Source organism: Erythrolamprus reginae, chromosome 1 (genome assembly GCF_031021105.1).
Source record: "Erythrolamprus reginae isolate rEryReg1 chromosome 1, rEryReg1.hap1, whole genome shotgun sequence".
Taxonomy (NCBI): Eukaryota; Metazoa; Chordata; class Lepidosauria; order Squamata; family Dipsadidae; genus Erythrolamprus; species Erythrolamprus reginae.
Window position 1 is genome coordinate 3,635,990 of NC_091950.1, and position 26,526 is coordinate 3,662,515.

Consider the following 26,526-nt stretch of genomic DNA (forward strand, 5'->3'; position numbering starts at 1 on the left):
ACTGCATCTTTTATCGCTCTCCTCCCCCTTTCTCCTCTCCCCCCCCATCCCATGGACTCCAAGGGCGGCTGCTGCTTCCCAGCTGATGAGGTTTGGAGGCACTTCTGAAAAAGCCACGCCGGGACCCCAGGCTTTTGTTTTGCGCCCCTGGAGCTACTCAGCACACTTGCTGCACGTCCGTGAGCGCAAGGCGCACCCCTCAATTTTTACTACCACACTGTGAGCATGGTTTATGTAGGATACTCTGCATTTTATTTCAACATCTTTCAGTGCAAATTGGGTGGAGCTCCATTTTTACTACCCCACTGCGTTTCCCCCTGTCCAGGCAGTAACCCAACCCTGGGTGAGATGGAGGGAAATGAAAGAGGAAAAGTACCTGTTCTATGTTGGGCAAAGCCATAAATCTCCACCTTCTGCTTGTGGGAGAACCAGAGGTATTTGTGTGGTCACTGCACATCTTGGACTGACCTTCATTTCATCCATCAGAGCTTTTCTTATCTCCTTAAAATGGAAGTTGCAAAGGGATTCCATTCACTATTAGGAGCTATTTTGAGACCTAAGCATTGATTCCCAATTGATCAGCAATCTGTGTGGTTGGAGAGCAGAACAGTTTCCATGGGAGCCTCTTCCAGAAATCTATATGTTCCCACCAGTGGTGAGATTCAGACAGTGTGCACCACTGGTTATTAATTTTCTGAGCAGTTTGACAAACTGGTTATTAGAAGGAATTATTAGTGCAGGTTGTTAAATTACTTGAATCTCACCACTGATTCCCACCCTTATTCACCCCCTTCTTGGACCTGGATGAATATTATGGAGCACTGAACTTTTGTGACCTGCCTTTAGACAGGATCCCTTCAATCTCCTCCTGGGAAGAGTCTCCAGGTCCTTTTTCTCAGGAAATCTTCTCCAGCCCTTCCAAGCTTGGAAGAGGAGCAGAGAAAATGCTTCAGGCAGAAATTGTAGAGTGGAAAATTAAAGGATCTGAAAACTGCTATTTTATTTCTCTGCTTGAAAGAAAAAAAACACAGTGGAAATTTCAATCGAAACATATTTTTTTAAATTTACTTTATTTTTTTATTTTGGTGCAAAGTACACAAACAAAAAATAATAATCCTAAACTGAAATCCCAAAGAAGGAAGAATTATATAAGCGGGGTGAAAATTTTCCTTCCAAGCTGAGAACCAATCAAACATGGCATTTCACATCATTCTGGCATTCTCACAGAGAGGATCAGGGAACCAGGATGGTACTTGGTCCCAACAGTTTCCTCCTGACCTCTTTTAGTTGCTGTCAATAGTAACAAGTGCCCACATTATTTTCTATAAGCTTTCACATTCAGTAGCTGTTGATGGACAGCTGAATTCCTCTGAATTCTACAGAGATCTCTTTAGCAAGATTTATTGAAAGGGGATGGAGCTGCAACAATTCCCATCGTTCAACAATTTCCCATTTTGAAACATATAGATAAGGTTTTCTTTGACTCCTGCATATTATCTAAATGGAAATTTTTTAAAAAGTCACATTAGCATTTTTTCCAATATCACAATGGTTTTATATATCATGTTTTTACATTTGTTCTGTTTGTGAGATGCTCCTTTGTGTTCAGATCTGGCCTCAGAAGGATAATGTAGCACTTGGGGATGAAGATGCAGCCCAGCAGACCAGCACTGGAGGCCAGGATGGAGAAGACCTGCACAGCCACCATGTATTTCCCTTTGGTGCTCAGGTAGGTGGGCACAAAAGTCACCCAGACACTGCAGAAGACCAGCATGCTGAAGGTGATCAGCTTGGCTTCATTGAAGGCCCCAGGCAGATTCCTGGCCAGGAAAGCCACCGTGAAGCAGATGGCAGCTAGGAAGCCCATGTAGCTGAGGGTGACGTAGAACATGACAACAGACCCTTCGTTGCATTGCAGGATGATCTCTCCATGCTGGGAGTGGAGGTCAGAATCAGGGAATGGGGGAGAAGCTCCCAGCCAGATGGAACAGATGACAATTTGGACAGCAGAACAAGACAGGATGATGGAGTTGGCCAAGCTCTTCCCCAACCATCTCTTCACTTGGTTTCCTGGTTTTGTGGCCAGAAAAGCCAGCACCACTGTGATGGTTTTGGCCAAGAGAGAAGAAACTGCAACTGAGAAGATGATGCTGAATGCTGTTTGTCGGAGAAGGCAGGTGGCTTTCCTTGGTTGACCAATGAAGAGAGAAGAAGACAAGAAGCAAAGCAGGAGGGAGACCAGGAGGATGTAGGAGAGGTCCCGGTTGTTGGCTTTGACAATGGGGGTTTCTCGATATTTAATGAAGATCATTAAAACAAGGTCTGTGATTAAGAACAACAGTAGGGCAAAAGAGACCAGAATGATGCCCAAATATTCTTCATAAGACAGGAAGGTTATAACTTTGGGGATGCATTGGACTCTGTACTCATTTGGATATTTGTCATCTGGACACTTGGTGCATTTTTCAGTGTCTGAAAAATAAAGAGCAATATTTTCTTAATTTTTTGTTTTTTAACATTGTAAGAAATACCATTTTTGGATAACACCTAATTCCAGGAACATTTTCCAAGACGTATTTCTAAACAATTCCAATCAAAAGAACCAAGAAGGATATTTTTAAAAATGTAGCTAGGTATATGAAGTTGAGGGGATTGATAGGATGTTAATTATTTTTTGTGTAATGTGTAAAATCTTCATAGGAACCTACATTAATAGAGGTTAATAATGAATCCTAACATCTTTTTAGGCAAATGTCCTGAGTCCTGCCCCAGGGCAGTTAAAGAGACTTGGAGGATGCCTGTAGTATTCTGTAACATCTGGAAGTAATATGGAATTAAGGAGAAACCTCCTAACAGTGAGAACAATTAACCAGTGGAACAGCTGGCCTCCAGAGGTTTTGTGTTCTCCAATATTGGAGATTTTAAAGAAGAGACTGGACAGTCACTTGTCTGAAATGGTATAGGTTCATGATGGCAAACTATGGCATCATGAACCTATACCATTTCAGACAAGTGACTGTCCAGTCTCTTCTTTAAAACCTCCAATATTGAAGAACACATTTCGTCCATCTCTACACATCTATATATTTTGTCAATAATTAAGTTTTCTGATGGGGTCTGTTCATTTTTCCACATTTGTGCCAGTGATATTCTGACCATGGTCTGACTGCCCAGTCTGCCCCCCCTCCTCCCGTCTCTTCCCAGCCTCCTTCAAAGCCTTTTTGATTTACTTCCTTTTAGATAAGAAATTGTGCAGGTTAAAAATAAAAATCCAGGTTTGCTCCAATCTGCCTTTTAACTTGCACTTCCATGAAAAGGTTCTGGATGGATCCAGTTCCACCAAGCCTCCCATTTTCCTCAGGGTCACCCACCTTCCTGAGTGGAGAAGGTCCCCTCCGGACAAGGAACGCAGTCGTAGCAGCAACCTGGCTCTCCTTCTCGAGCCCTCTTGACAAATCCAGGATGACAACTTTCCACACATTTGGACTCAGGCAGGGACTGAGCAGAAAAAAGAGAATGTGTTAGGAAATACGTTAGGACTCTCCATCTATAGAAAATGTAAGTAAAAATGGCAGGAGACAATTAGCCTCTGGTCTTCATTGAGGTTAATATGAAATCTCTGACATCTTCTAAACAGAGGCAGGAGGCATGACAACAGGCAGATTCTTTATTTAATTCCTTTCTTTTGCTTTTGGAATTTAACATTACAATAAAGTACTTTTCTATTTCATAAAATCTGGAGGGATGAAATTGCAGAAAAAAGATTTAAGTATGAGGATCTATTCATATTAAAACTGAGAATAAAGTTTACTGTAAAAGATTTAGGAATGTAGAATTTTAAATGTAGAATAAAACTATGATGAAGAAAGAAACCTCTGACCAGTAAGATCTTGAAAGATTTCCATAAAACATGGCAAAGCTGCTCCACTTAGGTCCTGTCTCTTGAAGAACTTCCATTAGATGACACCAACTGGCATGGAAGGCCAATCACCCTGCAGACTCTAGGCCCATGATGGCAAACCTATGGCAATTTTAACATTTACGAAAAAGGACGCCGCAAAAGGAGGTGGGGAATTCCGGGGGCGGAGCTTTGATGTCACGATGACTTCTTTCTAGCTGGCCGAAATGGGGAGTTGAAGAGGAACTAAAGGCACGCGGCAGGAAGGAGTCTCCATGAGGTCATAGCCCCGCTCCCGGAATCCCATCGTGGAATTCCCTGCCTCCTGTTGTGCCTCTTTCCAGCCTCCTGACCGGCCTACGGCTCCGTGATGTTCGCCTTCCTCCGCCATCACAGGTGTCCGCTCCTCCTCCTCTTCTCAGCAGAGGACAGCCGGGCGGCGCCGCTTCACGGTGTTCGGCATGAACGCTGAAATCCGCAAAGTTCAGTACGAACCAGAACTGCGCAAGTTCGGTTCGCCCAACACTAGTCTTAAGGACCTTTTGGAAAAGCAACAAGGTGAGGGAGAATTGTATTCCTGGGGCAATGATGTTCCATAAAGAAGGGGCCACCACTGAGAAGGCCCTTTATCAGGGATGCATAGGCATGTAGAAACATAGAAGATTGATGGCAGAAAAATACCTCATGGTCCACCTAACCTGCCCTTATACTATTTCCTGTATTTTATCTTAAGATGGATATGTTTATCACAGGCATGTTTTAATTCAGTTACTGTGGATTTACCAACCATGTCTGCTGGAAGTTTGTTCTAAGCATCTACTACTCTTTCAGTAAAATAATATATTTTCATTTTGTTTCTGATCTTTCCCCCAACTAACCTCAGATTGTGCCCCCTTGTTCTTCTGTTCACTTTCCTATTAAAAACACTTCCCTCCTGAACCCTATTTAACCCTTTAACATATTTAAATGTTTGGGTCATGTCCCCCCTTGCCCTTCTGTCCTCCACACTAGACAGATTTACTGCTAACATGGACAAATTTGTTAAAAACCAAAAGTTAGAAAGTTAAATTGGGGGGTCGCCTTGAAGGGACAGGGGAATCCTTTGGTGTCATCAGATTTCTAGTGGAACCTATACCATGTAACCCGGTTGAAAAACACTGCAGTACTGGTTCCACCAGAAATCTGACGACCAACGTTCCCTCTAATTTTTTTTGGGTGTGGGCGGAAAAGTATACTGTCTGAGCGGCAGTCCCCATGGGACTGGGCAGCATAGAAAAAAAAATTAAAATAAATAAATAAATAAATAAATAAATAAATAAATAAATAAATAAGAAAAAAAATCCCCTCTTTTTTATTAAAAGAAATTAATAATTTAAAAAAACTAAAATCCATTACTATTAAAACTAAAACAACCAGCAAAACCAAAAACATAACTATTAATAAAAACAGGTGAGGGCTGGGGGGTTTTTTCTCTGTTATTATTTAAGTGCTTTTACCATGTGCTTTAAATCAAGAGTCACTTCTCTTTCTGTTTCTCTCTCTTTCCTGTCATTCTCTGCCTCAATCATTTTCTCATTTCTCTTTTTTCCCTTTTTTCTATAATTTTTCTCTCTCTCTCTTCCTTCCACTCCTCTCTCTCTTGCTTTCTCTGTTTCTCCCTCTCTTGCTTTCTTCCTCTCTCTCACTCTCTTCCTTCCTCTCTCATATCTCTTTCTTTCTTTCTCCCTCTCTCCCCCTCTTGCTCTCTCTCTCTTTTTCTCACTTTCTCTCTCTTGTTTTCTTTCTCTCTCTCTCTCTTGCTTTCTCTCTCTCTCTTTCTCTCTTGTTTTCTTTCTCTCACTCTTTCTCTCTCTTGTTCTCTCTCTCTTGCTATCTCTTTCTCTCCCCCCTCTTTCTCTCTCTATTTCTCACTTTCTCTCCATCTTGCTCTGTCTGTTGCTCTCACTCTCTCTTGTTCTCTCTCCATTCTTCTCACAGTGGAGACCGGTGAAGGTGATTTTCAATGTCGGGCACGTGCGTGCGCATGGTCCCCTGCCAGCCCACCTGGAACATTCAAAATAAGAAAAACCTTCACCGGTGAAGGTTTTTCTTATTTTGAATGTTCCAAGCGGGCTGGCAGGGGGTGGGGAGCATGCGTGCCTGCACGCCCAACATTGAAAATCACTTTTGCCAGCCTCCGCTGTCCCACCTGCCCCACCTCTCCTGCAGTCCCCTAGCTGACAGCCCGGGATGAAAGCGCTCTTCTCGCAGGGACTGTGAGAGGGGCGGGGTGGGCGTTCCTGGTGTGGGAGGAGCCACGCCCCAAGGCGAGAAGCGGAGGAGGAGAAAGAGAAGCGGATCAGGCAGGCGGGGGGCAGCGGCGAGAAGCCAGGGGCGCGGGGGGCGGGGGCGGCAGCAGCTCTGTGTGTGCCCTTGGAAAAGGGTGCGCGGTGGGGTGTTTTGGGGTGCGTGCGCACAGCTTAGAGGGAACAGTACTGAAGACACGAAAGAATTCCCCTAAAGAAAAATGGTTGAAAATAGATAAAGAGATAGATAGATAATGTAACAATGGAACCATACTGGGTGCCAATTTCCTTCAGTCTTCATTGGCAGAAAAATAAAGGAAGTATTTATTGTTTCTTTATATATTGTTTAGTGCCATTTTAATTGGATGGCACTAAATAAAATTGCTCTATTTCTGTAAATCTTAAGAATTTAAATGGATAGTTTGGCTGGGGAAATTCACACCCGCTCCCAGAGGCCCTTGGGATCCACCAGGAATATCCACAGCTCACTGATATGGCCTGGCTTACCAACCTCATGTTTTTTACAGACTTTACAGTACACTTCAATGTACTGAACAAACAAATGCAAGGGTATGGAAAAACAGCAGAAAAGCTGTTTGGGGATATCAAAGCATTTGAGAGAAGACTGCAGGTTTTTGAAACAGACCTTGAAAGTGGGCAGCTGAAATACTTTCCAAATCTAAAAACTGCATTTAGAAAATTCTACAATATTTGCAGACAATCCTACAAGCCATCCAGAAATCTACAAGGAATTTTCTAGCATTGTAGCCGCTGCAGAGGTGAATTTTAGTAACAGGTTTTTACAGTTCCGTAAGATAGAGACAAACCTGCGTTTTCTTTCTTCTCCAGAAAAAGCCAAATTAATATAATTTGATCTTTCCTGCTTAAACTGGTTAGACTTAGAAAATCTGGAAATCGAGCTAGTGAATTTTCAAGAAAGTGCCACAAAGAAAAAGTGACCTACGTGAAAAACCTGAAAACATGAAATCCTTAAAGCGTGGAATTCTCTGCCAAAGGATTTTAAGTCAATGAAAGCACTTGGGATTGATTTACTTACTTTGTTTGGATCATCTTATGCTTGTGAGCAGCTGTTTTCTGCTTTGAATCGTATCAAAAATGACACCAGAAACAGACTTACAGATGACCTGAGTGCTGCATGTGTTTACAGAATATGAGCCAAGGATAGAAAAATTATCAGCAGCCATGCAACAGCAAAAATCACATTAATAAATAGCATGCCAAATGCAAAGTTTTACAGTTCAGTAAAAAGTTAGTTGTTTCATTGAAAGCACTGTTATTGTGGGGGGTTTTCCAGAGAAAAAACATTAATCACATATGAGTTGGTTTTTTTTCTAAAAACGGGGTGTAGAGAGTTTGAGAGGCTTGCAAAGCGTTCCTGGGATGGGGTGGGGGCAGGGAGGACAAAACCCTTTTTCTTAGTTACCTCTTCACAATCTTGGTGTGTCTTATTGTCTGAAAAATATGGTAAATTGACTTATTGGCACTCGGAGAAAATACGTGGGTGTTGGGCTATGTTTTGGGCACTGGGCACCGCGCACGAAAATATCCTCCGCACACTCTTTTCCTTGGTCGCGCGCTCCCCATCCCCCTGCCAGCCCGCGGGGGGGGCAGGGGGGGAGGTGTGGGCAGAAGAAGGGAGCCGCGGGCGCCCCTGCCTCTTCATGGTGCCTCCAGCCCCCTCGCACTCCTGGCCTCTCGGCCCTGCTCTCCACCCGCCCAATCCGCCTCTCTTTCTCCTCTGCTGCAAGAGAGGCAGGGCCGGCGTTCTCCGGAGGCTGGTGAAAGTGATTTACAATGTGGGGCGCGTGGGACGGCACGTGCTCTCCCCATCTCCCTGCCAGCCCGCCCGGAACATTCAAAATAAGAAAACCCTTCACTCTTACTTTGAATGTTCAAAGTAGATGGGAGATGGGGAGAGCGCGCGCCGGCTGCCCCCCGCCCGTCCGCCCGATCCCCCTCTCTTTCTCCTCTGCTGCAAGAGAGGCGGGGCAGGCGTTCTCCAGAAGAGAAAGAGAGGCAGATAGGGAGGGGGGGGCAGCCGGCGCACTCTCTCCCCATCTCCCATCTACTTTGAACATTCAAAGTAAGAGCAAAGGGTTTTCTTATTTTGAATGTTCCGGGGGGCTGGCAGGGAGATGGGGAGAGTGCGCACAGGCCCGCGCGCCCCACATTGTAAATCACTTTCGCCAGCCTCCGGAGAATGAGAGTCAGAGCAACAGAGCAAGATAGAGAGAAAGTGAGAAAGAGAGAGAGAGAGAAAGAGGGGTAGAGAAAGAGAAAGAGAGAGAAGGAAAGAAAGAAAGAGAGAGAGAGAGAGGTGAGAGAGGAAGGAAGAGAGTGAGAGAGAGGAAGAAAGCAAGAGAGAGAAAGAGAGAGAAAGAAAGAAAGAAAGAAATGAGACAGGAAGGAAGAGAGTGAGAGAGAGGAAGAAAGCAAGAGAGAGAAAGAGAGAGAGAGAAAGAAAGAAAGATGAGAGAGGAAGGAAGAGAGTGAGAGAGAGGAAGAAAGAGAGACAGAAGAGTGGAAGGAAGAGAGAGAGAGAAATGATACAAAAAAGGAGAAAAAAAGAGAAATGAGAAAATGATTGAGGCAGAAAATGACAGGAAAGAGAGAGAAACAGAGAGAGAAGTGACTCTTGATTTAAAGCATATGGTAAAAGCACTTAAATAATAACAGGGGAAAAAACCTGAGTCCTCACCTGTTTTTATTAATAGTTTTGCTGGTAGTTTTACTTTTAATAGTAATGGATTTTGGGTTTTTTTTAATTACTAGGTTCTTTTAATAAAAAAGGGAGGGATTTTTTCCTTATTTATTTATTTATTTATTTATTTATTTATTTATTTATTTATTTATTTATTTATTTATTTATACTTCTATGCCGCCCAGTCCCAAAGAGACTGTCGCTCAGACACTATACTTTTCCGCCCACACCGAAAAAAAAATAGAGGGAACATTGGCACTGGGTCTTAAAAAGGTTTGCCATCACTGCTCTAGGCTTTTCCCATTTGAAATGTGACCTCAGGCTTTGGAAAACAGAGAAAAGACAGCAAAATTTCTCCCACCTTATTGAGCAACTTTAGCCGTGAAAGAGCACCTTGTTTGATAGAAAATCTCTGTCTTTCAAAATGCGCCAGAATGTCTCTCTTGACATCCTCTTTGGGGAGAACCAACAAGCTGACAATGCCGAGATCTGCTTTTATCTCTCCATTTTGGTCCAAGTACAGTTTCCGGGGTGAAATATTCCAAAATTCATTCTTCTCCAGAAAGGGGTTAAACTAAAATGGGAACATCCAGGAATTTGAAACACAGAAATTATTGTTTCTTATCCCACATTGAATCTTTCATCTACAATTGTCTAATCTCCAAATATGGTTAAATAATACTGCCATTATCTTCAAAAGTGAATGAACAAGTTTGAGAAAAAATTGTCAATCATATACTGACAAAATATAGAGAAAATATAATTGATACAATTGGTCAATTATAGGGAACATTCTAGAGCAGATGAGAAATAAAATGAATAGATAGGGGGAAAAGGTGATTCATAAACTCTTTAGAAACCACAGGTAGATTCCCAGAAAGCATGGGGGTTATCAAGAAGAAAGGTGTCAGGCTAATCTTCTCCCTGGTCATCCTGATGGAAAACACCTCCAGAATTGCTAATTCTACTTGATGGTAATGTGACATTAACCAAATTTTGCAAATCTGAAAGAACAAATCTCCCACCAACTCTTTTCTCAGCCTGAAAAGTTAGCGAAGATCCTTTCTGAGTTTCCTTCTCTCCCACTATGCAGTTGCAGGATTCTCCCCTCTGATCTGATCCTTCCCTAGGCAGCCTCTCTTCTCCTCAACCCTAAAGTCATTCTAAGATACCATTACACTTCTTAAATACCATATTTTTGGAGTATAAGACACACTTCCTTCCCACCCACCCACCCCCAAACAGGGTGGAATTGTTGGTGCATCTTATACACTGAATACAGCTATTTTTGGCCTCCCTAAGGGGAGCTGCATGTGAAAACAGGTGTGTAGAGGTTTTGGGAGGTCTGCAAAGGGATCCTGGGGGCTGAGGGAGGGCAAAATCTTTCCCCCCCTTATTTACCTCTTTCTAATCTTGATGTATGTTATGCACAGGTACATCTTATAGTCCCATACTGGAGGTTCTAAAGATGTTGGATGGGCCTGGGATGGAGTATCATCAGTATGCTGATGATACCCAGTTGTACATATCCACCCCATGTCCAGTCAGTGAAGAAGTGGAAGTGATGTGCTGGTGCCTGGAGGCTGTTAGGGTCTGGATAGGTGTCAACAGGCTCAAACTCAGCCCTGACAATACAGAGTGGCTGTGGGTTTTGCCTCCCAAGGACAACTCCATCTTTCCATCCATTACCCTGGGGGGGGTTATTGATCCCATCGGAGAGGGTCCGCAACTTGGGCGTCCCCTTCGAACCACAGCTAACATTAGAGAAACATCTTTCAGCTGTGGCGAGGGGGGCGTTTGCCCAGGTTAACCTGGTGCACCAGTTGCAGCCCTATTTGGACAGGGAGTCACTGCTCACAATCACTCATGCCCTCATCACCTCGAGGTTCGACTACTGTAACACTCTCTACATGGGGCACCCCAAAATACACACCCCGCGCACCCTTTTCCAAGGGTGTGCAAGGAGCTGCGCCCCCCCCCCCGCCCCCCCCAGCGCCTCCGGTCCCCTCGCGCCCCTGGCTTCTTGTCATTGTTCCCTCCGCCCGCCCGATCCGCCTCTCTTTCTCGTCTTCCACTTCCCGCCTTGGGGCATGGCTCCTCCTGCAGTGGCCGTGGTAGCTGTGGCTTCTCGTCCTCCCCATTCAACCGCTAGCCGCTCCGAGCGCTTTGGGAATGCCCGCCCCACCCCTCTTGCAGTCCCTTCGCCAAGAGCGCTTTTGTCCCGGGCTGTCAGTGAGGGGGCTGCAGGAGAGGCGGGGCAGGCGTTCTTCTCACAGCGGAGGCAGGCAAAGGTGATTTTCAATGTCGGGCGCGTGCATTCCCCATCCCCCTGCCAGCCAGCCCGGAACATTCAAAATAAGAAAAACCTTATTTTTTAACCTTTTTTAACTTTTAAGGGGTTAAAACCATCAAGTACTGCATTCCTAGAAAGGGGAGAGAACCCTTTCTCTCTTCCAAGAGTCACAGCAGCAGCTGGTGGGTGAGTTGAGGACAGGTCAGAGGAGAGGCTGGGAGCAAGAAATGCTGCTTGATTTCCTCTGCAGCAAGGAAGCAGAGAAGCAACCAGAATATAGAAAAATACATTGGCGGTCCTGTAGTCCAACCCCTCCTCGTGCATGAGAACTTAGAGCCGGCAAAGGTTTTTCTTATTTTGAATGTTCCGGGCGGGCTGGCAGGGAGATGGGGAGCGTGCTCCTGACATTGAAAATCACCTTCGCCGGCCTCCACTGTGAGAAGAATGGAGAGAGAACGAGAGAGAGTGAGAGCAACAGACAGAGCAAGATAGAGAGAAAGTGAGAAAGAGAGAGAGGGGGGAGAGAAAGAGAGATAGCAAAAGAGAGAGAGAACAAGAGAGGGAAAGAGTGAGAGAGAGAGAAAGAAAACAAGAGAGAAAGAGTGAGAAAAAGAGAGAGAGAAGAGGTGGAGAGAGAGAGAAAGAGAGAGAGAAGAGAGGAAGGAAGAGAGAGAAAGTGAGAGAAAACAAGAGAGAGATGAGAGAGGAAGGAAGAGAGAGAGGAAGAAAGCAAGAGAGAGAGAGAGAAAGCAAGAGAGAGAGAAGAGTGGAAGGAAGAGAGAGAGAGAGAAATGATAGAAAAAAGGGGAGAAAAAAAGAGAAATGAGAAAATGATTGAGGATGACAGGAAAGAGAGAGAAACAGAGAGAGAAGTGACTCTTGATTTAAAGCATATGGTAAAAGCACTTAAATAATAACAGAGAAAAAAACCCAGCCCTCACCTGTTTTTATTAATAGTTATGTTTTTGGTTTTGCTGGTTGTTTTAGTTTTAATAGCAATGGATTTTGATTTTTTTTATTATTAATTTCTTTTAATAAAAAAGAAGAGATTTTTTTCTTATCTATCTATCTATCTATCTATCTATCTATCTATCTATCTATCTATCTATCTACCTACTGTTCTGTCTGGGTGCCCCCAGACATCAACACCAACTGGAAAAAGCAGCCAGACACGCTGGTAAAAGCAAAAGCACTTTATAGTTTGAAAAATAAACACAGAGAAAAACCTGTTCTTCCCAACAGGCAGGCTATGAGACTTCACAGCAGAGTCCTGATGGCCAGACAATACAGCAGACTTCTTGCTGGCACACCCACCACTGTAGAGAATAAGACCCACACCTTTTCCCCCCAAGGTTTCAGTATTCAAAGTCACAAACCAGAATTCCAAGACGCCAAAGATCACAGCCAGGTCCAAGGACTCCCAAAGATAATACTCCACAAGCCAGGAAGGGTCGGTCTGCCTTTTCAGCCTTTCCAGAGAGCACCACACCCAAACCCAGCTGTTGCCTCTTTAGTGCTGAAAGTACCTGGCTAATTGTCCCCTTCGTTGTGTTGCTCTTCTCTGCCGGAGATCGATTATTGCTTGTGCATTTTCATCTAAGGAATCCAGGTTGCTTGCTGGGGAGAGCTCCCTCTCGGGGGACTCTGGCTGTCCTCCCTCTCCCTCAGCCTGAGATTCCTCCTCCCCGTCTGCCTGAACCTTCTGTTCCTCATCCTCCCCCTCTGAGCAGGAAGCCGGCAGAGGATCAGCCGTTCCCTGAGGGGCCTCAGACGGAATCACAACACCTACCTACCTACTTATTTATTTATTTATACTTCTATGCCACCCTGTCCCAAGGGGACTGCCACTCAGACACTATACTTTTCCGCCTACACCAAAAAAAAATTAGAGGGAACATTGGGTGGAGCAATATTGGGTTGCTACTAGTATGGAAAAGGACAGTGGGCTGGTAACGAAAGTTGAGCTGCGCGTGCATCTTTGATTGTCCTGCAATGGGCGGGGTGTCCCAGCGAGATTTTGCTTCTCGCATGCAGAATGGGAATCCGCCCTGGGGTGGGGGGCAGTGCATGTTATATTCTGAAAAAATACAGTGAGGCAAGGAAGAGATGTAAGGGGCTGTTCTTAGCCTTGAGGAAAGAGAAGAAGGCGAAGAGCTGAAGTTCTGGAGGAGTCTGGGAGCCCCTTTTCCAACTGACACCATCTCTGGATTGAGGAGGGGAGGATGCAGTCCTTTTCCAATCACTGACACATGTTACACATGAGCCTAAGATCTGCTCACGGTTATTCCAGAGTGTCAGACATGGAAAAATGAACTCAGTTACAGGAGAGGAGATTTTAGCTGAATGAGAGAGAAAAATATCCTAAAAGGATGAGCTCTTTTAGAGCTGAGCCGGGAAAGAAGAGAGGTTCAGTCTCCCCTTCGTGGATTCTCTGAATGCAAAAACAGAGCAGCCATCAGTCAGAGAAGCTTTAACTGGAATTCCTGCAGAGAGGAGGGGTTGGGCTAGATGGTCTTAGGGTATCCTCAAAATGATTTTTTGGGGGATTTCTTTAATTTTTCTTCTTCTGTGCATGCACTTTATATAGTAGATAATCAGAGGTGGGATACTGCCCCGACCGGGGGGGGGGGGAGAAACACAGAGGGGTAGTGAAAATGGAGCTCCACCCCAGAGCCCCCAATTTGCACTGAAAGATGTTGAAAGAAAATGCAGGGCATCCTGCATAAGCCAGGCCCACAGTGTGGTAACAAAATTTTTGGTAGCCCTTCACTGGCAACACCCACCCAGTCACATGGCCACCAAGCTTCACCTGCTAAATCACATGACCGTGGAGCCACTCCCACCCAGTCACGACTGCCAAGCCACCCCCACCCAGTAACATGGCTGGTAAGCCACTCCCACCTGGTCACATGACCATCACGCCACATCCACAAAATAAGCCACGCCCACAGAGTGGTAATAAAAATGTTAGGAAACCCCCCCCCACTTTGGAACCATTATTTCCTGAGTAATTAAATTGAGGAGATCTGTTGAGATGGTTCCCCTCATTCTCTTCTGGATCCCTTCTCCAAAGGATTCATGGATCCATATCGGGACCCCCTACCTGCCATGGCTGCAGCCTTGGAGACCCCAAACTCTTTTCTTCCTCCTTCCTTCTCCTCCTCAATCTGGAGGAATAGGCGGCATTCAAGACACGGACCAGAGTCTTTGTGAGGCTGTAATGGTCATAGAGATTTGCCATCATTCCTCTGTTCCTTTTCCTTTGGGTCTCCAGTGGGGCTTTCTGGGTGCATCTTCTGCGGCCTTTGACAGAAAAGATGTTCTTTGAAAGAGAACAGAGAAAATAAAGATCTTGAAACTTTTCCACCAGAAAGAAATGGGGTTTATAGGCTTCATCTTTTGGGCTTTTTTTGAGCAGATAACCAAACTTCAAAATACTGTGGATGTATTTGAGAAGTCTGCGATTGTCTATTCTATACTCTGCAAAATTTGTTATGATCCAGACTTTCCCTTCAATGAGTCCCGGCAAGTGCAGAAATGTTTCATGGAAAGGAAGAATTCTGTCCCAAAGGGAATCAAATTCCAAAAAGTGAACAAAGACATTGACTTGTCTCCACTTAGAGAGGGCATCCCTGAGGGAGGCTGTATGTTCAGTTGTTGAGAATTGTTGTGATATAACCACAAAAATTCCATTCCTGACAAGCACAGGAATAAAAGTCCTCATGAAATTCTCTCCCTTCTCTGTGTCTGAAGCAAAGAGGCCAATCAGGATCCATCTGAAATGGAGGAGCAATTGGACAATGGCTGGGTACTGGAACCCTTCTTTGGGATTTATCCGGTGGAAAAAGGGGAATTTGCTTTTATCACTCAGAGCCTCTGAAGCAGATAAATAACTGATCTGAAAAAGCAATGAAAAATGCTGTGTTATATTTGGGGTCGGATTAAATCCAAAATATTAGATTTTAATAAATCCAGCCTGCTTCTCATGAATGTATTAGAACAATTTGTAATTAGACATTGTTTGAAATATTAGAGAATATTAGCAAGATGGTATAATAAAAATGAGAAATTATAAATGTTAAAAACTATAAACAATGTGAATAAAATTACTGTACCACCTCTATAATTTACCACAATTAGATTAACACACTGAAATACTGACTGAAGTATTATATTCCAATAAAAGGCCTATTATAATTTTTGAGGATTAGTGCATCTTTTTCTATTTCTGTATCCCAGATTTTTTCTGGAGGAATCCTTTTAGCTTCTTCTCCAATTATATAAGAAAGAGGGAGATCTCAGTTCCTAATACTATTTGCCAGTTGTGTAATCCAAGATTTCTCTTTAATTGAAATTTGTCTGTTTTCGGAGTCTGTCACTTTCCATAGATTAAATTTTATGCCGATATCCATATTTTCTGAATTTAGACAAAGCAGAAATCGTGTAAATTCCCAATACAAATGTGAGGCAGCAGTTGGAGTCCTTTTACCCACCCTAAGATACTCCTCAGAGGCTGTGATTAGGTTCGTTATCCTAGTGATTTCTCTCTGAAAGTCACCCATACATCAGATGGATGTAAGAACATGGGGAAAACCTTGACCTCTGATATTCTGATAATTGGGGCTGAGGAAGCGGGAGAGCTATGAGGTTTTCATTTAAGCACCACTTTCACTCATGGTCTTTCTCTCGCTGAGCTCCTTTGATGATGAGGGTCCCAGATTCAGTCTCAGAGAAAACAACCCCAGGTAAGGAAAGGGGTTACACGCTCTATTGGCTAACCAACTTGACTACCATGTCATTTTCCAAAGACCGTAACTTTTGAACTTGATTTATTAATTATCAGATAATTATTATGACAAATGAATCCAAGTCTTGTTCACAGGGTATACAATCCAATGTGCAAGTATCAGTTTAATAGTGTAAATTAGTGAGTTCCAATAGATATTTAGCATGCTCAATATGTGTACCTATAAAACAGAATAAATAAATTGGAAGGGACCTTGGAGGTCTTCTAGTCTAACCTCCTCCTCAATCAGGGGACTGTATACTATTCCACACAAGTAGCTGTCTAGTCTTTTAAAAAACTTCCAGTGTTGGAGCACCCACAACTTCTGGAGACAAGTTATTCCATTGATTAATTGTTCTAAGTGTCAGGAAAGGTATCCTTAGTTCTAGGCTGTTTCTCTCCTTGATTAGTTTTAATCCATTGTTTCTTGTCTTGTTTTGGGGTTTTTGGAAAATAGGTTAACCCATCCCCCCCATTCTTTGTGGCAGCCCCTGAAATATTGTACACTGTTATTATGACACTGTGAGAAAAGGGAAAATAATGTCACAGGAGCCAGGTTTACTATCTTGTTAATCAAGGAGAGGCCAACTCAGGTAGAGAATCAGACCTGAAGAAGGCAATTGACATCTTCACACATCCATTTTTATACCAAATGAACAATACATACGTGACTCCCAGTATACTGAACATTCCCATAAGTCATGACGTGAGCAATGACATATGTTCTTAATGTGGTTTTTCCTCTTAGGGACTAGTCCCAGTTTTACATCCTGTTTTTCACCCAATGAGTTAAAAATACAATATTTGTTCATAATACTGCTTTGAATGCATGGTTATATAATGGCAGAGAGGAAAGGCCATTTGAGTTTAAAAGACAACTAGATATCACAATATGGCTACATTTTGATTCCCTTCTTTACACAAAATAAACCATCTTTACATTTTCCACTCAGTCACCTCCAGTCCTTTTCACTACACTAGACATACCCAATTCCTGCAACTTTGCTTCATATGTTTTTGTCCACTAAGATTCCAAGATCCCTCTCCCAGTTACTGCAATACAGTCAGATTTCACATAAACTTTAAGTGTAAATTTGGCTTTTTTAGCCTCTATGTAAAACTTTACACTTTTCTCTGCACTGAATTTCGTTTTGTTATATAAGTCCATGGTTCAGGACTATCTAGATCTGTGATGGTGAACCTTTTTTCCCTTGGGTGCCGAAAAAGTGTGCGTGTGTGTTACCACATATGGGCAAGTGCCCACACCCATAATTCAATGCCTGGGGAGAGCAAAAACAACTCCCCCCTCCCTTGTTTCCCAACTTCTAGTGGGCATAGTAGGCTCATGTTTCGCCCTCCCCATGCTCCAAAGGCTTACCTGGATGCCCTCTGCCTTCCCCCAGAGACTCTTTGGAAACCAAAAACACTCTCCAAGAGCCTCTGTGTTTGCCAAAAATCAGCTGGCCATCACACAAATGCACTTTGGAGCTGAGCAAGGGCAACAGCTCACATGCCAGCAGATATGGTTCAGCGTGCCATGCATGGCACCTATGCCCTAGGTTCACCATCACTGATCTAGATCCATCTAGATATTCAGCATATCTTCTGGGCTGTTGGTTATTCCTGCCACTTTAGTGTTGTCTTCAAGTTTGATGATTTCCCTCCATGAAGATGTAGTTCCATTGAGGACCACAGGCTAACCCCTTCTGGCCATGATGCTGCCTATCTCACATATTTTTAGCTTACCAAGAAATAAGTTATGGTTTACTTTCTCAAAGACTTTCCAAAATCTAAGGGCTGTATACTATGCGCACTGCATTTCACTGGTACACTAATTTAATAATTTTTGTCAAAAAATGAAATAACATTTATTTATGACCTGTTTTTTTATCCTACATTAGTCCAGTAAGTCATTCATATCTATACCGAATAACAAGGATTGAAATATGCATCTTTCCTTTTCCCCTTGGTAAGAATAGATCTTTCTTCTCCTGGCTCCATTGAGCCCAAACCTCCCCCTCAAACAAGGGCTTGGATCAGAGCCAACAGGCTGAGCTCCCTTTTTGAGGGCAATCCATTTTCTCCATCATATTCCTCTATGGAGTCAAATGCTGCAGTAGCATCTGGAAAGCCAGCAAACCTTGTTTTACCTTACTGATGTAGATTAGATATTTCAAGACCAATTTGAGCAAATATATGATTATTAACTTATGTATTATTTCTTATAAAGTCTACATAGCTGTTAACTCTACCTAAAACCTTCTGGTTCTTCTTCAAGAAATGTAAGTTTCACTAAGAGGATCATGGCATAGATTTTAGCCACAATATCTGCTAGTCCATTTGGTCTATATTCCACATTTTAGACTTAGAGAAATAAAATGCTACTGTTGCCAACTTCAATCCAAGTGGACAGGTCTGGTCGTCTAAAATGTAGATGCCAATTGAGGCCCCAACAACTAGGGGTATTTTTTTGATTAGTTAAGTAGTTGGTAGAATGTCGGAGTTTCCGGGTTGGCAACGTGGAGTGAAGCAGCTGCAAGGAGGATCTCCTCCCTGGGCTTGCTTTTTTCCTCCGATCTCAGAGAGCTTTCGGGGCACAGTTCGCTTGGAGGGCGACGTGGAAGATGAGGGACTATCTGGGTATCGATTGTTAAAAGGCGTTTTGCAATCAGTGCGAAGGACACCCTTTCTATCAGAGGCTGGAGGCACCCGTCTTTGCTGTCAAAGTATGGCGGGTCTGAAACTCCAAGGAGCCACCGCAGAGGGAAGCAAGTGAGAAATACAGATCTTTCCACAATTCTTTTTTTAAGATCATACTATGTACTGCATATTGAAGAACTTATTCTAGAACTTTTTATTAGAAGTTAAAGATAGAAATTCTATTATATTGCTGAAATAGACTGCCTGTAAGGAGATCTAAAAAAAAAAATTACCGTAGGAATCTACAAAAGCGGCGACGGTGAGGTGGAAAAATCCAGCAACCCTTTTTGATCAGGTGCTGGTTAATTTGAAAATACCGATCTCCGAAGGGACTTTAAAAACTTTTTCCCAGGACAGTGTTTAATCTGGATTTTTGGAACCATTGATAATATAATACTGAAGCACATAGATATTGATTTTTCCTTTGCTGGTGTGCGTGGAATCCGGAATTGAACTCAAAGATCCAATATAACAGATCGAGAGAGCAGAGGAAATATTCATCTATCCCCCTCTCTCTTTTTCCTATTTATTGAGAACTGCGGTGTTTGCAATTGGGGTGTTTGGAAGAAGGAGAAAGTAGCAAAAGTGGTTCTTTGAATATAAAAAACCTGAAAGCCAAGGGAGCCGAGTGATTTGACAAGAGGACGAGGAGAACGCAGAAAACAGAAGGGAGATTTGTTCCACAATCCACAACTTTAAGAATAGGAAGCCGGCGCTGAGGACAGCCCCAGAGACGGGGTGCAAAACAGCATAGGAACCGAGGAGTCGGAGGAGAGCCGAAACAGACAAGTCAGCACAAACCAGCAAGACCTTGTACTTTCCCTGCCCCTGAAAAGGAGGAAAGTCACACTCAGCGAACTCAAATACAATCAACCCTATAATTAACTCGTTAACTCTTTCAAAAAAAAAAAAAAGAACTGCATCTCAGAGCCGCACTTCAGAACACTTAAAGCTTTCGAAAGTCCTTGGAATAAGGACTCTTTAACAGCACGAACTACAATCAACAATCAAAGAGGGGAGAGAAGACACAATACCTCTTATACTTCACACATTTGCTTATAATTTTCTTATGATTTCTACTCTTATAATTACTCATAACTACTATACATAAGGGTATTTATATATATATATAATATAGATAAGAATAAGCATTAGAACTATTTATAGTATTGTGTTAATATTTCTTCCTCATTATAATCCTCTTCTTAACATAATAAATAGATAGATAGGAATTGGAAATTGAAAGCATATTATTTGCCTAATATTTTTAAGAGTATCTTAATTGTTCTTCTTTATTTCTTTATTACTTTGGATTGCAATAAGATAGAAAACTATAGAATATTGATAAGAATTAGAACTGAACTGTATAGAAAATAAGTCTATAAGTTTATAAGTTTATATTTACATTGTTATTTACATTGCTATTTGCAAAGGAATTTAGAACCATTTAATTAATTACAAACTAGAAAGTTGATTGTTAAAATTCAATTAGTGAATGAAATACAGCAAGAGTTATTAATCTGCTTAAACACTTTTCTCTCATCTCCTATGGTGATCTGGAATAGAATATTCACTATATTGGAAAAGCAAAATCAGATCATAAAAGAGATGGCTAGTTATCAACCTAAAGGTGGTAAAAAAACCACCACCACAACAAATACAGCTTCCCCTGCCTCTCAAAGGCAAATAGATGAGATGTTAAATGTAGAGAAGGAAAAAGAGAGTACTTTATTGATGCAAAATATGAACAAAATTTTAACAGTAATGCAGGAGACCATGTTGAAACTGCAGGAACTGATTACAAATAATCATGTAGAATTAAAAACGGATATACTGAGACTAGAAAATCGATTGGAATCCGCACAAGCAGAAACACAAAAAAATGAGGAAAAAAATAATAACAGTAGAAAAAAGGACAGAACAAAATGAAAAAAAACTGGAACAGGTTGATCAAAAACTCATAGAATCCCACAGAGAGCTCGAAAACTCCTTGATCCAGTGGAATTAGAGAGATCATCTTACTTTCTAAGATTTCAAAATGTGGTAGAGGCAGAAAATGAAAACCTTGGGGAGATTATGACAACAATAATCTCAGGGATATTACAGACTAACAGAGAGGAAGTCATAAATGAATTAGATGAAATTTACAGAATCAATACTAATTTTGCGAGAAGACATCGATTACCCAGGGAAATACATTTAAGATTTGCTAGAAAGATCACAAGAGACAGGGTATATGCAGCCTCTAGAGAAGGGAAAATGACATATAAAGGGAGAGAACTAAATATTTTGAAACAAATCCCTAGAAAGATTAGAGAACGAAGAAGGGAATATAGAAACTTAGCCTCCCTCCTGAACAAAAAGGAAATAACATTTAGATGGATAACACCAGAGGGGATGATGGTAAAAATAGAAGGAAGGAGAGTGAAAGTCGACAATGCGGAAAAAGCACAAGAGATATACGAACGAATAACTGCCCTAGACTCCGAATTAGAAAGTGGAGATAGACTAGAATCAAGCAAGGAAGAGGACATAGACACAGAGGGACAAATAGACAGAAAGCAAGGACCAGAGGAAACAGAGAGAAGAAAGGAGAAGGAAGAAGGGGCTAAGACTAGATCACAAACGGCAGCGGCAGCAGATAAACAAAACTAGCTTTCTTGCTTCAACTTTTTTCCTCCCTAGGAGGAATACTTAACTAAATGCTTTCAGATATTAAATTGATTTCAATAAATATAAATGGCCTTAATAACAATTGTAAGAGAAAAAAGGTTTTTTCCAAACTCCTAAACCAGAAACTACAAATAATATGTTTGCAAGAGGTACATATTAAATTAGCACATAAGAAATTCTTAGAATATACAAAATTAGGGGAATTACATGCTTCATTAGACGAAAATGAAAAAAAAGGGGAGTGGCCACATATGTGAAGAAAGAACTAAAACCAAAAGAAATTAAAACGGATCCCAAAGGAAGATATACAATGACAGAAATTGAAATATTAGGGGAAAAAATACTACTGGTGAACATATATGCCCCGAATCAAGAGTTAAAACAATTTTATAAAAATATACATCAAATTTTGCTTGAAACTAATTATATAAACATTTGTATGGTAGGAGATTACAACGGAATTGTAGACCCAAAAATGGACCACAAAGCAGGGGGGAAAAGTAAACTGAAAAGACCCACATTACCAAATACGTTTAATAAAATGACTGAAGAATTAGATTTAACAGATATGTGGAGAGTGAGACATCCAAAAGACAAACAATTTACTTTCCACTCTGGACCACACCACTCATTATCAAGAATAGATATGGTTTGGCTAAGCAAAAGATTACATAAATCAATAAAATCCCTGGAAATAGAACCTAACACCTGGGCAGATCATAATCCGATTACTATAACTTGGCAAGGAACAAAAAAAGGGTATAAGAGATGGTCATTGAACACAAATTTACTACACGATGAGAAATATATAAAGATGATTAACAGAGAAATAAAATTATTTTTAGAAGAAAATAGGAAACAACCCACTACAACACAAATACTGTGGGACACACTAAAGGCATACACGAGAGGAATAACAATATCATATGCAGCCAAAAAATCAAAGGAAGAAAGAGCAGAACACAACTACCACACAAATAGAATAGTAAATTTGGAAAAAATCCTCCAACAAGACCCCACAAATAATCAAACAATAAACCTACTAAGAGAAGCCAAATATAAAATAAATACTTTAGAACAACAAGAACTTGCCAAAGATATAAAATATTTAAAACAAAAACACTTTGAATCGGCCAACAAACCGGGTAGATGGCTCTCGCAAAAAATTTAAAAAGCGAGAAGCGATAAACTAATCTATCACTTAGAAGATAAAAACGGAATATTACAATACGATGAACAGCAGAAAAAAGAAATAGTGAAAGATTACTACCAAAATTTATATAAAGAGGAATCAGTAGAAAGCACTAAAATTGCCAAATATATAAATGAGAATAATATACTAAAGATAGAAGAGCCAGATAAACAACTTTTAAACATGAAAATAACTCTACAGGAAATTCAATTGGCCTTAAAAAAACAAAAAAATAATAAAACGCCAGGACCAGACGGACTTCCAGGAGAATTTTATAAATATAATAAAGAATTATTTGAACCTATACTACTAGAAATTTACAACGAAATCCTGGAACAAGCTAAAATCCCGAATACTTGGAGGGAATCATATATCACAATGATACCTAAAGAAGGCCTGGACAAACAAAAAATAAGAAATTACAGACCAATATCCTTACTAAATGCGGATTACAAGATTTTTATGGCAATCCTCTCAGAAAGATTAAAAAATATATTAAATAAAATAATCAGCCCGGACCAAAACGGATTCCTACCTAACAGACAAATTTCAAATTGTACGAGGACAGTCCTAGATATCATAGAATACTGTGAAGTCCATCCAGGAGAACAAGTAGCCCTGGCATTCCTGGACGCACAAAAAGCTTTCGATAGCGTCAACTGGCAATACTTAATAGCTGTAATTAAAGAATTGAAACTGGGAACCAAATTCGAAAATATCATTAAAAATACTTATACAACACAATCAGCCAGAGCAATAATCAACAATGACATGACGGAACTAATTTCAATAGAAAAAGGGGTAAGACAGGGATGCCCAATGTCCCCTTTGTTATACATATTAACCCAGGAAATACTACTAAACAAAATTCGACTAAATAATGAAATAAAAGGAATTAAGATAAAAGATGAAGAATACAAATTACAGGCATACGCAGACGATATTGTACTTTTCCTAGAAGATCCTATAAGATCTGGCCCAGAATTAATCAGAGAAATAGAAATTTGTGGGGAACTCTCAGGACTAAAAATTAATAAGCAAAAAACGATGCTTATGACAAAGAATATGACTATAAAACAAATTAAAAAATTGGAAGAAATTACAAATCTACAAACCACAAAAAAAATTAAATACTTAGGACTAATACTATCAAATAAAACTTCATCTCTTAAAAAAGATAACTATAACAAACTCATACAAGAAACTAATAAAAACTTAGAAAAATGGAAAGATTTGCAACTATCCATGTTAGGTAGAATCGTGGTGATTAAAATGGACATCTTACCCAAATTCCTCTACCTTTTCCAAACTGCCCCTATTAATATCGAACAAAATTTTTTTAAAGAGATTAATAAAACTTTTTCAAAATTTATTTGGCAAAACAAAAAACCCAGAATTCAATTCAGATACCTCCAAGACACCAAAAACAGAGGAGGATTAGGACTCCCCGATCTGAAACAGTATTACACTGCAGCGTGCCTAACATGGCTAAAAGAGTGGATTAATCTTACTAATAAAAGAATACTGGTACTTGAGGGCCATGATCTACAGTTGGGGTGGCATGCCTATTTATGGAAAGACGATAAACAAAAACAAACTGTCTTTAACAAACACATGATAAGAAAATCTCTCCTTAAAACCTGGTATGAGATTAAAAGAAAATTTTACAACAAAATTCCTAGATGGCTATCTACCATGGAAGCCATAGTATATCCGAATTTAATAGACCCTACCAAGACCATAAAATATAAAGATATTTTACATCCAAATGGAGAAATTAAAACTAAACAAGAATTGGAAATACAAAATTATAGGATGGACGAGTGGACATATATGCAAATAAAATCAAGATATAATAAGGATAAACAAATACCAGGTATAGCAAATTCCACCCAAACTCTAGACAAGATCTTAACAGGAAACGCTGAAAAACAGATAACCAAACTATACCAGATTTTACTAGAACACGAGAAAGAAAAAGAGATGATTAAAAATCCAATGGTAGCCTGGGAGAAAAACCTACAAAGAAAAATCCATATAGCAGAATGGGAGAAAACATGGAATACAATAACCAAAATCACCCTATCATCAGCCTATAAAGAAAACTATTACAAACTATTTTACAGGTGGTATCTACCACCGGCAAGACTTGCCAAAATTTACCCAGCACTACAAAATGTATGTTGGAAATGCAATAAAGAAAAAGGAACTTTCTTCCATATGTGGTGGTCCTGCCCTAAAATCCAAAAAATTTGGGAAACAATTTACAAATGGTTAAAGGAAATCACGAAGGAGGAAATAGAGTACTCACCGGAGGGGATGCTACTCGGAATTTGGAAAAAATCTTACTCGAAACAAACCCTTTTTTAAGTGACTCACATAAATACAGCTACAAGAATTGCAATTGCGCAAACATGGAAGAACAAACAGACCCCCAATATAAATTTAATAATAGAAAAAATATATACATGTGCAGAAATGGATAAATTGACAAACCTACTTAAGGGAAACAGAATCAACGAAACTAAAAGCATGTGGAACAATTGGCACGAGTGGATTCAAAGGAAAAGATTTGTATAACCTTATACAAAATAGCAGTACAAACCTTAAAAAAAAAATGAAAATACCATTTGAATGTTTTTACCCTGTTTTGCATTGCATAGTATTAAGTTAATATTATCCATATAACAACTGTAACCGGTAAAAAAGTTAGATAAGACCTGTAAACTGTATAAACAAATTGTGATATATGTATCTATAAAACAATAAAAAGATTTGCAAAAAAAAAAAAAAGTAGTTGGTAGAATGTCTTCTTCAGGGAAGGTATTGCTTGCATTTCAGGCCTTTTATGATTAATCTCAGCATGAACATAATAGGGTAAAACATTGACATTGTTGCTAATATGGAGAAAAGCAGCTCTTGAATTCAATAGAAAAGACATGATTGCATCTGTTGCTCACCCACCATCACCCACCACTTACCAGATGGAGAAAAACACACACAAACCTGTGGAACTTTGTAGGTGCCTCCTATTGTTGACATCTGAATGGAGACTTCCTTGTCAGCTCTATCAAGAAGAGCCAGAAGGTTGTCCTTCTTTCCACAGCCGTAGTTGGGCACATTGGCTTCTCCAGTGGAGAGAATGTCCAGCAAGGCATCTGAAGTATGGAAAGTGCTCATATAGTTGTCATGAATATTGTAGCCAAGTGTGAGGTTGTGCAGGAGCTGGGAATTCTTGCTGATCACTTGAATGTTGAACATGAATTGTAAGCCATGTGAAAAACCATAAACCGTCCTATTGTAAAAAATGTTATTATAATCAACAGCAACAACACATACTTCTTTTACTATATAATCCTCCACAAGCCTACTGAGCCTTAAGCCAGCATGGAACCAAAAGCAATGATCAGTTACACAAATATGGAAATCAGCTGAGATATGGCAACTACAACTGATTCTACCACTACTTTAAATAAAATTCATTATTCAGATGATAAATTGAGGATTGAACACAGAGAGGAAAATAATCTGCAGCCCTTTCAGCTTTATCTCAGGCCCCTTTTTGAGTCTTTTTCACAAAATCAGACAAAAATGAGAAGCCGTGAAAATCAAAATCATTCAGGAAATTAGACGTATTCACAATATAGGAATAAACGGAGGGGGGGACAGAAAAGAAGAAGCGTGTTAGAGCAGAGGGAGTGAAACTCCATCACCCTGAATGACTTACGGATCATGGAAAACAAACTGAAGAGAAGGAGCCACGTTGAAAAGCAACTTTGTATGCAATGTTTCATCTGCAGTGATGACTATACCAATGAGATGGTCTCCTGGGCTGTAAAAGCTCTGTGGTTGTTTTCCATCCTGGTGCTCCAAACTCAGCGGGCATTTCCTTCTCAGCTTCCCAGAGACTGGATGGGACAAAAGCAGCACCAGAAGCAGAAGCAGGAGGTCCATAATTCATGGGGTGAATCAATCAA

At 40.8% G+C, this 26,526-nt stretch overlaps 1 protein-coding gene across 1 annotated transcript; it reads right to left on the bottom strand.

The window, feature by feature from the left end:
* Positions 1-1,561: 1,561 nt before the first annotated feature.
* Positions 1,562-26,526, bottom strand: LOC139156356 (vomeronasal type-2 receptor 26-like). Its single transcript, XM_070731877.1, has 6 exons — positions 26,277-26,526; positions 25,556-25,844; positions 14,302-15,096; positions 9,267-9,479; positions 3,372-3,498; positions 1,562-2,472 (listed from the first exon to the last, which is right to left on the bottom strand). Exons 1-6 carry the CDS (start codon positions 26,501-26,503, stop codon positions 1,562-1,564), a joined length of 2,562 nt encoding a protein of 853 aa, XP_070587978.1. The 5' UTR covers positions 26,504-26,526.